Raw genomic sequence first — 13,810 nt, 5'->3', positions numbered from 1 at the left:
GAAATGCAGTTCTTTATCCTTATCGTATTTCCCAGTCGTTCTTTTTCTTTATTTGCATTATCATATATATGTGGTAAATCTTATGTTGATGTGTTGTTGTATTTTTCAAATTCACTGGTGACAATATAAAGAGGCTTTTATGGGTTTGCTTTGCATTGGTCTTGAACTACTATTGTAAAGTTTATTGGCTTGTTTGTAAAATTCATATTAAAGAGATCGCTATGAGAATGTGTTTGATGCTACAATCTGTTTCAGGTGCGGCTCACCAACCCTAGCAACAAGCCACTGACCTACCATGCCATGGTTGCTGGCCGTGATGCGCGGGACTTTATCTTACCCCGGGGCAGCCAGGTGCTCATCCAGCCCAAGGGCAAACAGGACCTTCCCATAGAATTCACCAGCCGCTTCCTGCGACCTGCTGAGGCTGTCCTGGTTCTTGTTGGGCGTCGGACTGGGGCTGGCTGTGGCACCACCCTGGTGTTTAACCTGCGCACCTCTATCGACAACATATCACCCACTGTGAGTTGAAATGGGGTTGCTATTTACTTAGCATTTTGTAGCGCTCATAGACATGACTTCTTGTACCTTTAACCACTTTTGTTCTGCAAGTAACAAGAATCTAGAAGTTATTCTCATGTGTACAAGAGACATAAAATATCAAAAACGGAAAAGTTTTCCATTGTATACTATTCCCTGTTACATGTATGTCATATATGTTAATTTGTCTTCAGATATGTCATGCAGAGTTTGTGTAAGGTAGCAGGGTAGTCTGGCTGGAGACATCAAGCCAAATGAAATCTCTTCTACTTTTCTCCTGCAGGCTACCATCAAGTGCGAGTCACCATGTTTTGAGCTGCAGAAAGTGGACCTGGCTGTCGTTAATCCATTCAAGGAGTCTGGTGAGTTCCGCATTGTCCTAGTAGAGGCCAAGACACCCTTCCCTGGCAGTGACACCAAGCAGAAGGGGCTCCTGAAGAACAGCAAGGGTGCCCCCAAGAAGATTCGCTCCAAGACCGATCATGGACAGAAGAAGGAGCGAACACCTTCCCCACCAAAAGTGGAAGAGCACGCTTCAGACCTAGACTTGCTGGAGCGTGAGTTCTTGCATATTCTTTGTCCGTTTTATAATTTTTTTCCTCTTCGTATTCTTTTTTTTTTCACAGATTAGTAATTGAGGAATAGATGAAATTTATAGTCTTTCTTTCAAGCTGTTTCTTTGATGCAAGTGTAAACTTGTTAAGTACAGTCAAACCTCTCTGCAACGACTGCTCTATAGAAACACGAAATGTGGCCATGATAGAAAGATGGTCATTGTAAACAGCTTTGATGCAGTAGCAGTTGTAACATGTTCAGTGTCTCATATTATTACATGTACACCATGATACTACTAAATATATTGCACTATAAACTACTTTTTGTTTGTATTTATAAATGTAGCATGTTGTAATATGAAAAGTTATTTGTGTATAGGTAAGTGCCCATTGATTATCAATTGACTGCATAAGTATGCATATCTGTGAAAATGCAGTGAAATTCCATGGGCAACAATGAAATACGAACTTATTCATTTTCCTTCACCCCATGATAAAAAGATCCCAGCATCATCAAATATGTCAAATACATTTAGTTTTGATAGTACATATCTAGAAATATTTTGTATACAGTTTGAATTACACCCATTATTTCCTCCATGTAAACTGCAGAGGAGACAAGTGGTTCCATTGGGTCCTTCTTCTGCTGTGAACAATCTATCTTTCTGGAGGGTGAAGGCTCTGGCATCGTCACCATTGACTTTCTGCCTTTCTACACGGGTCGGCGTCAGTGCTCCGTCCTCTTCATCAGTGAGCATGCTGGGGAGTTCCTGTACTCAGTGGAGGCCACAGCCTCACTGCCTCTCCCTGCCCAGCTCCCCTATGTCCCTACCAAGCACAGCATCAGGATCAGCAGTGCTGCTGCAGCTGGTTAGTGATTGTTTGCCCTGTCCATATGCTCAATATAGTATTTCATTGCTTTTATGTAAGCAATGGGAATACACTCGGGGAATTACAGTGGAGAGTGTAAAATAACATTTTTGGCAGCAGAAATGTTTATACAACACAATGAAGCTTTTGAGTGCAGTCAATGGTGATAAAGTTACGGTATCAATTACGTACTCCATGTGTGAGGTTTGACAATGTTTGCCATCAAATGCCAAGAAGTTTTTGTATGTGATTTGTCAGTTACCGACTACCTACAAAGAGAGTCATGTACTGTAAAAGTGGATATTTTCGCGCGACTAATTTTTCGCGCTAGGCCGGGTCAGAAGAGTTTTGCGTGCTTTTAATTCCGCGGAATCAAGACATCACGCACAGGAACGTATGGCAAGCAAAAATATTCGCGTGTTTTTATTTTCGCGCTAGTTTCTGGTTGCGCGAAATGCGCGAAAATTTCAACACCGCGAAAATTTCCACTTTTACAGTATTGTTCTAAAATATCATTGTAGCTGTGATTCACTGACAGTGTCCATGTGTTATTGCACTAATAGTGTGCTAATGAGATTCATACAGTACGAGCAATTGCAATGTGTGTTATATTGTGTAGTCTTCTAGGGGGATAATGTCATGATAGATACCATACTGTGTATTGAAGTCCTAAGTGGCTGTTAGACATTGGTTTCTATGGCTCATTTGATCCTTAGTGTGAAATTTCAGCCAAGTCACTACAATAAAGATATGAAAGTCATGTTTCTCATATATCATTAATTTGGATCAAGTCTATTTCTGTATTCAATTTAGAGATGATGAATTTTATGTTATTCTGTTAATTGCAGAAGATATCATATTAAAATCAATGACTATTACAGGGAGTGGGCGTGGCCTATATGGAGGAGATGATCGGATCATCTACTGGCGTTGCGACAGTAATACAGTCTTAAATGAGGAACTCATGATACCCACAACCAACGCTGCCAGAGAGAGAGCCCTCGTCATCGCTGCTCAGCAGCGCATGTCAGATGCCGAGATTCGCCGGCGACAGCTGACGGGAACCCTGGCCAGTGGCTCCGTCACAGCTGCCATTGCAGCGCTGGGACTCACGGATGACCACATTATCACCAAGAGCCAGTCAGCTGTCATATTCAACACCAAACAGGATCAGAAGCCAGAGGGAACACGCTTCTCGGTGGAAGTCAACTCAAAGTTCTTTGAAGCTCCCATGCATTTCTTCATCCCCTCGCCCCTTGCCAAGAAGCCCAAGTCAGCTGGGGATGTGGTGAGGAATGGTCACAGGGTTGAAAGGTCAGCAGCTGGACTTGTGGGGTCATCAGGTGAGATATTGAAGCACCAATCTCTAAAGGTTGTGTAGATCTGTCTGCTTTTGATTCCATAAACCCTTCATTTTATGATGGTGCTTTAGCAGGAGTGTGCAAGAACAATCTTGTTTTTCCAAATGTTTAAGAGAAAACATGTTTCAATGTGTCATGGTTTTCTTTTATGCCCATCTGAATGAAAGTTCAATGATTCAATCATAATATCCTACCCTTTTGTCTCTTCCATTTCATATCATCACACACCAATGCAGGTGTCGTCATGGATGATGGTGTCATCCCTCTCCCCATCCGCTTCACTCCTAAGGGGGCTGGTCACTACCCTTGCCGTGTTGTACTTCGCTCTCCTAATGACATCCGAGTCTACCAGATAGAGTGCACAGTCAATCCCGAGGGGACCGTAGCCCAGATTGAATTCACAGCGCCTGTTCACCAATCAGTGTCTCAGGATATTCCTATTGTAAGTCAGTTTGGAATGAAATCTGCATTGGCTGACTGGCCTGAAATTAGGCTTTCTGTTTTCAATTTTTTTTTTCTTGTGTGTGGATAATCCTATCAGGATATACTGTTTACAAAGTTCTCTGCACAACATTTCCATTTTTTTTTAGTGTTCACATGTGTATGTGTGTATAGCGTAGTCCTATTTTTCTTTTATTTTGAACAAGATGAGAATTTTCAGTTGACTTATATGCTGTTTGATGGGGAAACAATGTTAGTGAGGATATCAGGTGTTGCAGTTAATGGTGATGCGTTATTTTTTTGAACGGCTGACAAACAGAATTTATACCAGATGATAGCAACCATCAACCAGCTTCAGCTCTCACGAAAATCAACTATCCATATTAAATGAGTACAATATTGTATTATGAGTTAACCTCTGACAGTGTATCAAAGATATTTTTCATTGCTATTTTTCCATCAGGTGAACCAGACCAGCATAGACTGGCCTTTGAAGGCTACTATTGATGGGCAAGGCTTCCATGGACCACCCTTTATACTGGCCAAAGCCATGCAGACCACACACTATCCTCTGATGTTTAGACCTACCTTTGAATCTTTCATCATGGTGAGTCCACTAGATCTAGGTATCCATGTGTATAAACAATCAACAGAACTGCATTTTTTGTGTACTAGTATTTAAAAGAAGTATCAAGCATTTCATAAAAATGAGAAAAATAAATTTACAGTAGTAAGGCTTACTTTTAACCTGTCACATTACAATATAGCCACTGTCTATCAAATACAAACCACATTCAGGTGTCAATTGCAAAAGTCACAGTAAAAACTTAAATTCATTGATGCTTCCACAAGCTTTAGGCCAATCAAAACTCTCAAACTAGAGCAGCATGAGACAGCCTATGCTGTGAAGTTGTGCTTACATTGTTGTTCACATGTGAGTATTCATACATAAGTCAAATACTGGAAATGTTGGAAGAAAGACAGTGAGTTGATTTATGTTCTTGAAAACATAATGTCGATGTTGATTGAAGGTAGGCTACTGGAGTTACAGACCATTTTGTTTTGTTCTCCTCTTTCAACCCCTCGTTATTTTCAGAAAAGAAAAGGGGGAGTGAAATATCTTGGGCCATCTATAACATGTGTACGTAAGACGTGCATGCCCTGGTTACATTGTGTAGATGTGTACAGTGTGACAGTTCAATTTGATACTGTGAATTTTCACTGTAGAACAGTAATCGAGTGCCTTGCATGAAATTGAATCATAAAATACATGTAGTCATGTTAATGCTGCTTGTTGAGATTGTTCATGTTGCCTTCAGTAGTGACAAATCCAACAAATCATTCATGTTTGTGTTATTTGTTTTGGTAGGGGGCTCAGAGTGTTGTGGTGTGAGTAGCTCCCTTGCTCTGTCTTTGGCTTGCTTAGTACACAGTTCAGTGTTTGTATATTCATAGATGCTGACCCACATGAGTGTGTATAGAAGTAGCAATGATTGTCCACTATGCATATAAGAACAGCTTCAGTGAATACTGTTCACAAGCATTTGGTGGTAACTGGTCTTGGTGTTTCATAGTGTAATGTGAGGCTTCCCGGTATATCAATTCCTGCATTCAGAGACTGTAGCCATAAGGACACATTTGAAACCTGATTCCCTCAAGTTTGCTTGCCTCTTGTTAATCATCCAGACTAGATTTGTATAGCTTGAAAATTGCAAGCATTAAGTTGAGCAGCAATAGTACAGCTTTACTGTGTGGCATACCTAGTGTCTAGAATACTTTGGGTACTCCGGTGGGTATACACAGTAGATTATTCAGCAATCTCTCTGATGCATCTTTTGCTAACCATATTTTCTCTTTTCAACATGGCTTAAAGAAACATTGTTCTTATACATCCACAATAATTTTGTTAAAGTTAAGTGGTATTTTGTCTTTGTACCAATTGATGAAAATTGCACGAGGTAAAAAAAAAAAAAAATGGCATAGCTTTCAGATTTTTGTTTTGTTTTTTCTTGCTTTCTTTTTGTTTTGGGTATCCAGAATTATTTGTGTAAATTACTTTTCAGTTTCAGTTGAGGTGTGTATCACTGGAAATCTAAAATGAAAGAGAGTTTTACAGTAGTGATTGTTCAACTTGTATCCCCCTTTCACAGACTTTGGGAAAGTGGAATCATCAGGACATAGAAAGTCTTGTCTTTCCATTGATGGCCTTTGTTTTGTCTGTCCCACAGGGCAAACTAATGATGCAGAACACAGATGATGGCACAGAGCACTATTTCAACCTCAAGGGAGAGGGTCAAAAACCTCTAGCTCTAGATCATGTGGTCATTGAATGTCAAGCAAGGCAAAAGTAAGTTTAATTCTCACAATTTTCACTATCATCAACATTGTCATGATCATCAGTGATTTCAAGTATAAGTGTCATGATTATCGTCATTCTCATTATCGTCATTATCATTTTGCTATATTGGCATCGGTACTATCAGCTTCATGATCATGTAGCACTATCACCACCATAATCATAGTCATCTGTATCATCATTATTTTTTTTTAATTATTATTATCACCACCATGCATATGAAAATTTTCACCATTACAATCATAATGTCCCCATTCTGAAATTAGCATGTCTTTCATATGCATGCATAATTTGTTGAGAGGCTTTCTAATATCAGCATTCTCCATTTAGTATGCCACATATCATTTTACTTACATTCAAATACAGGAAAAGATGAATATGCAAAAGTAAACTTAAATTGAAATATCAATATACATATATTTATATATTCATATAATTATGTGCTCCACTTTCCTTCTATCACACCAACCAGGGTTAAGCGCCTCATCCGTGTTCCTAATGTAACAAGCAAGAAGATGGTGTACAAGGCTGCGAGTGATCTTCCCATCATCACTGGGCCTGCAGCTGTCACAGTCCTCCCCAGCAAGGAAGAAGAGTATGCCATTGTGGCATCACCATGGAAACGAGGCAAATTTGAAGGCATCCTGTCCTTCATAGCCGGAAGCTCTCAGAATTTAAGGTTTGTGACAGTTTTTCAAGTCTACCCTCAACAAATTTGTCGTGTATGAGTATACCACATTTTTTTTTTATAGCTCATTAAATAGTTTGTACTTCTATTCGCTATTTCATTTATATTTTTCAAAAGGCTCTTCCAATTTCCCAAACCTGATTTGATGTGTTCCATTTGCCTGTATTAAACCTGTGATTTAATATATTGCCAAGTGATTGGTTTGATTGATTCCTTGTCATCTGTCAGTATTCAAAATTAGTGTTAGCTAAACAAGATTGTGTGATTCGTTGTGCTATATTTCTGTCAATCAAGTGAAATGATCAAGAATCAAATCCTGTAATAAATTCAGTGATCAATTTTAACAGGTATTCTATCTTTGGTTTGACAAAAAATTCTGGAGAATAAAAAGGGAATAAGCATGTATACCAACATAGTGTGTTTTCTTTGTGATGTACAGAAATGCTGATGAGGACAGTGATATGAGCTCTGACCAGCCAGATGCTGATGCAGGGCGTCGTCCCATCAGCGGCAAATCCTCTGTTAGCAGTGTGGGGTCATCCCAGCAAACAGGCAGCAGGGTGCGAGAGGAGACCCTTGGTTACCGGGTGTGGTTCTCTCTGGAGGTGAAAGCCACACCTCCTCCGCCCGAGAGGGTCATCGGTATCACATGTGCGGCCCAGTCTGCCTCCCTCATGGAGGTAGAGATCTTTAACCCGACCAAGGAGGAGCTGACATTTGATGTCTCTATTGAGGGAGATGGGCTGAGAGGAGAGCCCACTGTCACCCTGAAGCCAGCCCAGAAGAAGTACTACCAACTTGTCTTTGCTCCAGCCATCGTTGGTAAATCCACAGGAAGGTGAGCACACTGGTCCAGAAGTGAAATTCTATAATGAAGCCTAAATATGAAACAAGTAGAATTGTACAGCTATTATAATTGAAGCTGCACTGCTATCTAACCTACTTATTAACACATTGTAGCATGCTTTCATGACCTGTAGGGACATTGCTGGATGACCAGTCTTCAATGCATACACTTCCTACTTTTTGCTTCTGTTCAGTACCTTTTGTACAAAATTTAGATTTAAGAATAAGTTTTGATAAAATCTATCAAGTAAAGGTTACCAATGCAGCAATTGTTTTATGATATTCAAATTACATTGTACTGAAATATCTGAAGGAGAGAGAGAGAATGCTTGAAATGGAGTTTACGCTGTTACACAGCTGTCTATGTGCCCTGCCCCCCTCTAACCCAGCTTTGTTTCTTGGTAATTCTGTCATCCCACAGCCTAATCTTCCAGAATGAGACAGTAGGGGAATTCTGGTACTCCCTGAACCTGACTGCTGAGACGCCTGCTCCTACCACTTTGCCCCACATGGAGTGTGAGCTTGGTAAATGGAGCCGCCAGTTCATCCCCCTTAGCAATCCCACAGAGGAAACCCTTGAACTCAGCCCAGCTTGTTCCAACCCAGAGAACTTCACACTGGAAGTGGACTGTGACAGAAAGGTGAGAGTCCCAAGATACGGCTGGTAATAAAATATTCAGCACCAAATCCATCCTACCATGTAGATTTATGTGTCTTCCTTTCTCTTTTTTACCATTTCACCAGACAATTGAATGACTATTGGTCACTTTTGATAAACTTTGCAATAAGTGACTAGTTAATATGACTGCCTTGATAATTATTCATATTTCTCAACATAAGTAAAGCTGGCGTATGTATACTGTGTGATAAAATGTGGCATCTGTTTCTGAAAATAACAGCTAGTCTTTGATAATGTCACATTATTGAGGACTCAATGTGGTGTATGTGCTTCAATGGTAAATGCTTTAAAACCACAGTGAAATCAGTCAGGGATTTTTAATGGGAGTTGTAAATGTTTGTTATTAGGGAGCTTTAGATTTTGACGCGCGGACGTTTGAGACGACGAGTGCTCTGGACGTTCTCCTCTCCCCTGCGTCGCGTTGAAAAATAGCTTTAGATTACGCTGGGACGCAACATATAAAAAATAAAATCGCGCCCACATATGATCGGTGCATGAAGTAACTCTCTACGTTGCAAACTGTGCGGACGTAAAAATAGCCCAGAACGCGTAGTGAAAAACTCAGGCGACGCAAGCTAAAAATAGATCGACTTGACGCGCGCTTCTGCGCACGCTCAGAACATGTTTTTTTCCTTTGAACTTCCGTGCATCAAAAATCTAAAGCTCCCTATTATCACCCAGTAAGTACCGTAATCTTGTACTGATGAGGAACATAAGCAAGAATCCTAGGCTTGGGATTGGTTTCTATCAAAGAGGCCAAATACGAGATTGTATGTTTTAAGTGTTGTGTCTTTATCTTGAATTTTATGTGTCTTTGATCTCTTCATAGATCATCCTAGCACCTCACTCCACTGAAGACGTCCCTCTTCAGTTCATGCCATCAGCCTTGGGTCAGGCCAATCACACAGCCAAGTTAACTTTTAAGTGTGAACAGGTATGGGAGAGATTGGTTATAAAGTCACTTCAGTTATTTTTTATTTGTTTTCACTATTGCAAGATGGTGAAGAGAATGATGATGATGATGATGATGAGGAGGAGGAGGAGGTGGACATATCTTTTCTGTCATATTTGTCATAAGTTAAACACGGAGACAATGTTCTCCTGCTTTTCGAAGTGGTAATGTTCATAAAAAGCTGCTTTTTATTCAATAGTATATTTGTGGTAGTGATGAATGACAGAAATCATCTCAGGGCAATTTACATGTATCTGTCTGTGGAAAGTATGTTAGTTAAGATAGTATGCATAAATCTCTTAAATGAAGTACATGTTTTAAGGGTGTTTAAATGCTGTCTTATCATCCTCCATTCAGCTTGGTGACTGGGTTTTTGTGGCATCTGGAACAGGGCTCACCCCAACCCCTCTGGACCCGGTCAGCATCAGTGCTACTCTGGGTTCAAACACATCTCTTATCATTCCCTTCAGGAATCCCACAGCAGAAAATGTCCTGGTAGACGTGGTGCTCACCGGTAAGACATAAATTAGTGTATATCCTTCCGTCAATCTGCCTGTTAACTATGTGTTATGTTAACTATTAACTGTTAACTGTTAACTGTTAACTATGTGTTACGTCTGCCTGTTAACAGTGTGTAGCTGACCATGCTTTGTTATGATACTGCAGACTAGACATACAAGATACTTCAAGCCAAATGTTTAGATACGCCATGCTCACAACCCTCCCAATTTTTGGTTGCAGATAACACTGAGCTGGCAGAGAAGGCCCAGGGACGGCTGGACCGGAACCGCATCCAGACGGACTCCGCTTTCTGTCTACTGCTGAAGCGAACAGCTGCCATTCAGCTGGGGCCCAAGGCCACTCTGGACATTCCAGTAACCTTTGCTCCTGACCGAATGAGTCTTCATGAAGCCATGTGTCTGGTGTCCATCCGACGAGAAAATGGCGGTAGCTGGGATTACTTGCCTGCTTCTGACCCTGACCATCCAGCAGCAAGAAGGTGAGCCAGTTCAGATTTGTGGACCTGTGCAATAGTGCTTTTGGGTTCTAATTCCTTCCACTGAGATATGCTGTGAGCATTTCTTGAATTTTTCATTCTTTCACAAAATTAGTTTTGCTGTTTATGATGTCACTGATCTCTGACTTGGTCAGTGTATGTAATTAATTTGAATATAATCTGAGTGATCCATATGATTTCAGGCATTTGGGGTAATCATCAATCTCTGCAAGATTAAATTTTTGCAGGCCAAATAATTTCTAAGAGCTATATGTAGATTATTGTTTTTTTGTTCTTTTATTCACTGTTTCACCCTGTCTTTATGATTTGCTGTATTTCGCCTGAACAATGTAAACCATTTGACTTATTGAAAGAAATGTGATAGAGTATTATACATTCCTTAGAATTCAGGAATGTGAGCAGCAATAAATGTACACGTATTCAGTCTTTATACTCATTTTTTTTTTTTTTTTTGGGGGGGGGGGGTTGTTTTGCATTTGTAGGGGACATGAAAACAACAGAGAATGACAGATATTTCTTTATTACAATGTATGTTCCATTCCTTCTCTTGAGAGCAGAGAATGAAGTAACTTTGACTTACTCATATTAACATTAGTATGAAGAGAAGGCATCATAATTTGTTTCTCCAGTATCAACTTGTTATTACAGAAATCAAAAGTTGCTTTGATTCTGAAAGTTAGCTGTTCAAGTATAATTTGGAAGAAGAGCTGATCCATTAATGGCAAGTAATGGCTAATGAAAACTAACCACAAAGCCAACACTGTATGCTGGAATAAGGAGTATAAGGTGACAGAAGAGAGTGAAACCAGGATAATGACCTGTTTGTGCATTTTAATCACCAAACTCTTGCCATTTTAACTTGTAAGGAATACATAAATAAAGTCAAGGACAAAGTTGTCACAAAGCTGATTGAATGTCATAAAACACAAGGGCAAATGGTATACATTGTATTTATGGGATGAAGCTCTTTGACATTTGATTTATGATTATACAAACAAAAAAAAAAGTCAAATTAAGCCAAGCCAAAGAGATTGACAATAGCCAGTCAGACATGAGAAGATAATGAAGTAAGCTAGTACAGACGGATAAAACATCAGCAATAACATAAAGCCATAACTAGCCAATCAATGCACATGTAAATTATTTTAGTTCACCTCAAACCCTTTGGAAATTGTACACCGTTTGGTATATTTACTCATCAAATTGTGGTCTCTCAAAACAGAATGGCAGATAGGCGTGATAAGAATGGCGGGCTGCGTGACATCCGCTGGATCTACCCCATCAAGGGCATCCCGGAGACACAGCCTAGGGTAGACCAAGGTGCCTTGGTCAGCTGCCAGGCCAGGAGTCGCATTGAGGAACGCCTTGAGGTCTCACTGACAGGTGCTGTACCTAGTGCAGCCAGCAGCTACCACATGGTGAAAACACGGGCTATCACACCAAAGGGTGCTCAGCCCAGCTTGGATGATGATGGTGTGGTTGTTGGAGAAGGTGAGAATCCAATATTATTCATTCCTCTTTCCTAGAACTCTCTTTAAATGTATATATCTTTACCTGTTTTGTCAGTTCTCTCTTTATATCTTTGACATCCAATGTATCTGTTTTCATGAAGGTCCTTTGCTCTTTTCTTCCTCTTTTCCTCTTCTTCCTCCATTTTTCCATAGTCTTGTCATCATAATTATCATGACCCTATCATGACACAGCCATTCTTATGCTAATATTGGATGGTAGATTGCAGTAGGGGTTAAGTTTTCATTTAGAGATTAGCTCCAGCAGTGGCAACATCCTTTCTGTACCAGCTTACACCTATTGTCATGAGTCTGAAGTGCTGCATTTAGCTGTTTGTCAATGTGTCAAAATGACTAACACAACGGCAATAACAAGATGCATTGTCAGAAATTTTTATGCATCTGTATTACACATGTACATGTGTGTAATGAAAATTGTTGAAATTGTGCAAAATAACTGTGCTATGTAATACCATATTTGAATATCTTATGATGTTTTTGTGATATTGCTGAAAATAAGGAATTGTAAGCAATGCCATGCAGAGAGTAAATAAATCAAATCATATCAGATCAACTCAAAGGGCTCTCCCTACATATCATATATCATTGTCCCTGATGCAGGCAACACCCTGGCCAATGAGTTCAGCTATGAGTTGATTTACCCCAGCGATGAGGCCAGGATCCAGCTGGAGAATGCTGTCTCCCTCCAGCTCATCCGCAAGCAGAGGGAGAAACTCTCTGGCAATGTCACCCTGGTTTTCAATGTCGTCTATGCACCCTTCAAGACCATGAGGTGAATAGTAAACACGTCAAAAATTATGCCTAATGCCTCTCAACTTTCATGTGATATCCCATTGTTGAGTATTAGCAGTTCAATAAAGTCTGGTGTAACATGAGACATTGTATGAGACACACATATATGTATGCATTATATTCATAGAAGCAATTTCCTTCTTTTTTTTTTTTTTTAAAACTACTTCTTTGAAATGTATTCAAATTGATTTGGGGTGAAACAAAGTTGTGAGTACACTACTTTTCTTAGAGGCACCTTTAGTTTGTGCATCTTTAATAACCTGTATGTACATGGTCAATGTGAGTGACAGAGGTATATGATTATAATATCTTTGAAGCACTGTCTCAAACATCATATTTTCATGTGTGTCATTATGATGAAGGCACAACGTTCAGCTATGTGTGAAGGCAACTACTGGTGGTGTGTGGCGTTTCCCTCTGGGCTTTGTCTCCACCGAGCCGACAGTGGATGATGTGATCACCATTGAGTCTGTAGGTCTCAACAAGGAAGCCTTAGTTGGTTTCAGGCTTACCAGTCAGGCAAGGTAAGCTCACCACTCATGTCATGCATGGCATTGGTCGGTCTATGGTTTTATATCTATGAAGGGGGGAAAGATCTGTTGTGTTGTTAGCCATTTATTTATGTGAATGTGTCCATGTAATCTGATTAATACAAGACAAATTAACAGCATGATTTCTATAAAAGGCTTTGTACTCTGAAATTTGCAGGGTTTTTCCATGTTTTTTCACTTACTCAACAACCAATGAATGGTTGATAATCATTCAATTGAATAATTAGTTTAAAGCCCTGGATTTCATGTGTACTGGCACGATGGAGAATACATGTGAGAAACTCAAACCTTAAATCTTTCATTCAATTTTGTGTATGGTAAACATAGTGCATGATTGGCAAATGATGTTTCTTTCTTTCTTGCTGGCTGAGCAAAAGGTTACAAGTGTTTTGCTTTCTTTACCTTCAGGCATCCTGTGGCATTTCAGGCCTACTTTGTGGCAGGGAGTGATGTGGAATTCTCCGTCAGCCCACAGACTGGGGAGCTCAAGCCACTGGGCACCACAGGGACTCTCATTACAGTGGGCTTCACTCCAAAGATTTATGGCAAGACATACCATGCCAAGTTGGTCATTCAGGTATGATTTCATTTTGCCCTTGTGTGCTGTTTTCAATAAGGACAACATCTGTGACCAAT

The 13,810-nt window shown here is 40.0% G+C and overlaps 1 protein-coding gene across 1 annotated transcript in view; it reads left to right on the top strand.

Annotated features, from left to right (window-relative positions):
• The window catches only part of LOC140242761 (cilia- and flagella-associated protein 47-like), a 55,952-nt gene that overhangs the window by 39,126 nt on the left and 3,016 nt on the right, over positions 1-13,810 (top strand). Inside the window, exons 33-49 of the mRNA XM_072322520.1 lie at positions 256-519; positions 821-1,094; positions 1,704-1,961; positions 2,843-3,304; positions 3,559-3,764; positions 4,227-4,370; positions 5,992-6,110; positions 6,592-6,798; positions 7,247-7,645; positions 8,075-8,294; positions 9,162-9,266; positions 9,642-9,798; positions 10,026-10,284; positions 11,525-11,793; positions 12,432-12,603; positions 12,986-13,147; positions 13,583-13,751. Of these exons, the coding sequence (XP_072178621.1) occupies positions 256-519; positions 821-1,094; positions 1,704-1,961; positions 2,843-3,304; positions 3,559-3,764; positions 4,227-4,370; positions 5,992-6,110; positions 6,592-6,798; positions 7,247-7,645; positions 8,075-8,294; positions 9,162-9,266; positions 9,642-9,798; positions 10,026-10,284; positions 11,525-11,793; positions 12,432-12,603; positions 12,986-13,147; positions 13,583-13,751 (3,846 nt within the window). The remainder of the gene's footprint in view (positions 1-255; positions 520-820; positions 1,095-1,703; positions 1,962-2,842; positions 3,305-3,558; positions 3,765-4,226; positions 4,371-5,991; positions 6,111-6,591; positions 6,799-7,246; positions 7,646-8,074; positions 8,295-9,161; positions 9,267-9,641; positions 9,799-10,025; positions 10,285-11,524; positions 11,794-12,431; positions 12,604-12,985; positions 13,148-13,582; positions 13,752-13,810) is intronic.

The sequence above is a fragment of the Diadema setosum genome, chromosome 19 (genome assembly GCF_964275005.1).
Source record: "Diadema setosum chromosome 19, eeDiaSeto1, whole genome shotgun sequence".
In the NCBI taxonomy this organism is placed as follows: domain Eukaryota; kingdom Metazoa; phylum Echinodermata; class Echinoidea; order Diadematoida; family Diadematidae; genus Diadema; species Diadema setosum.
The sequence above is the reverse complement of the archived record's forward strand: the minus strand, read 5'-3'. Positions and strand labels throughout refer to the sequence as shown.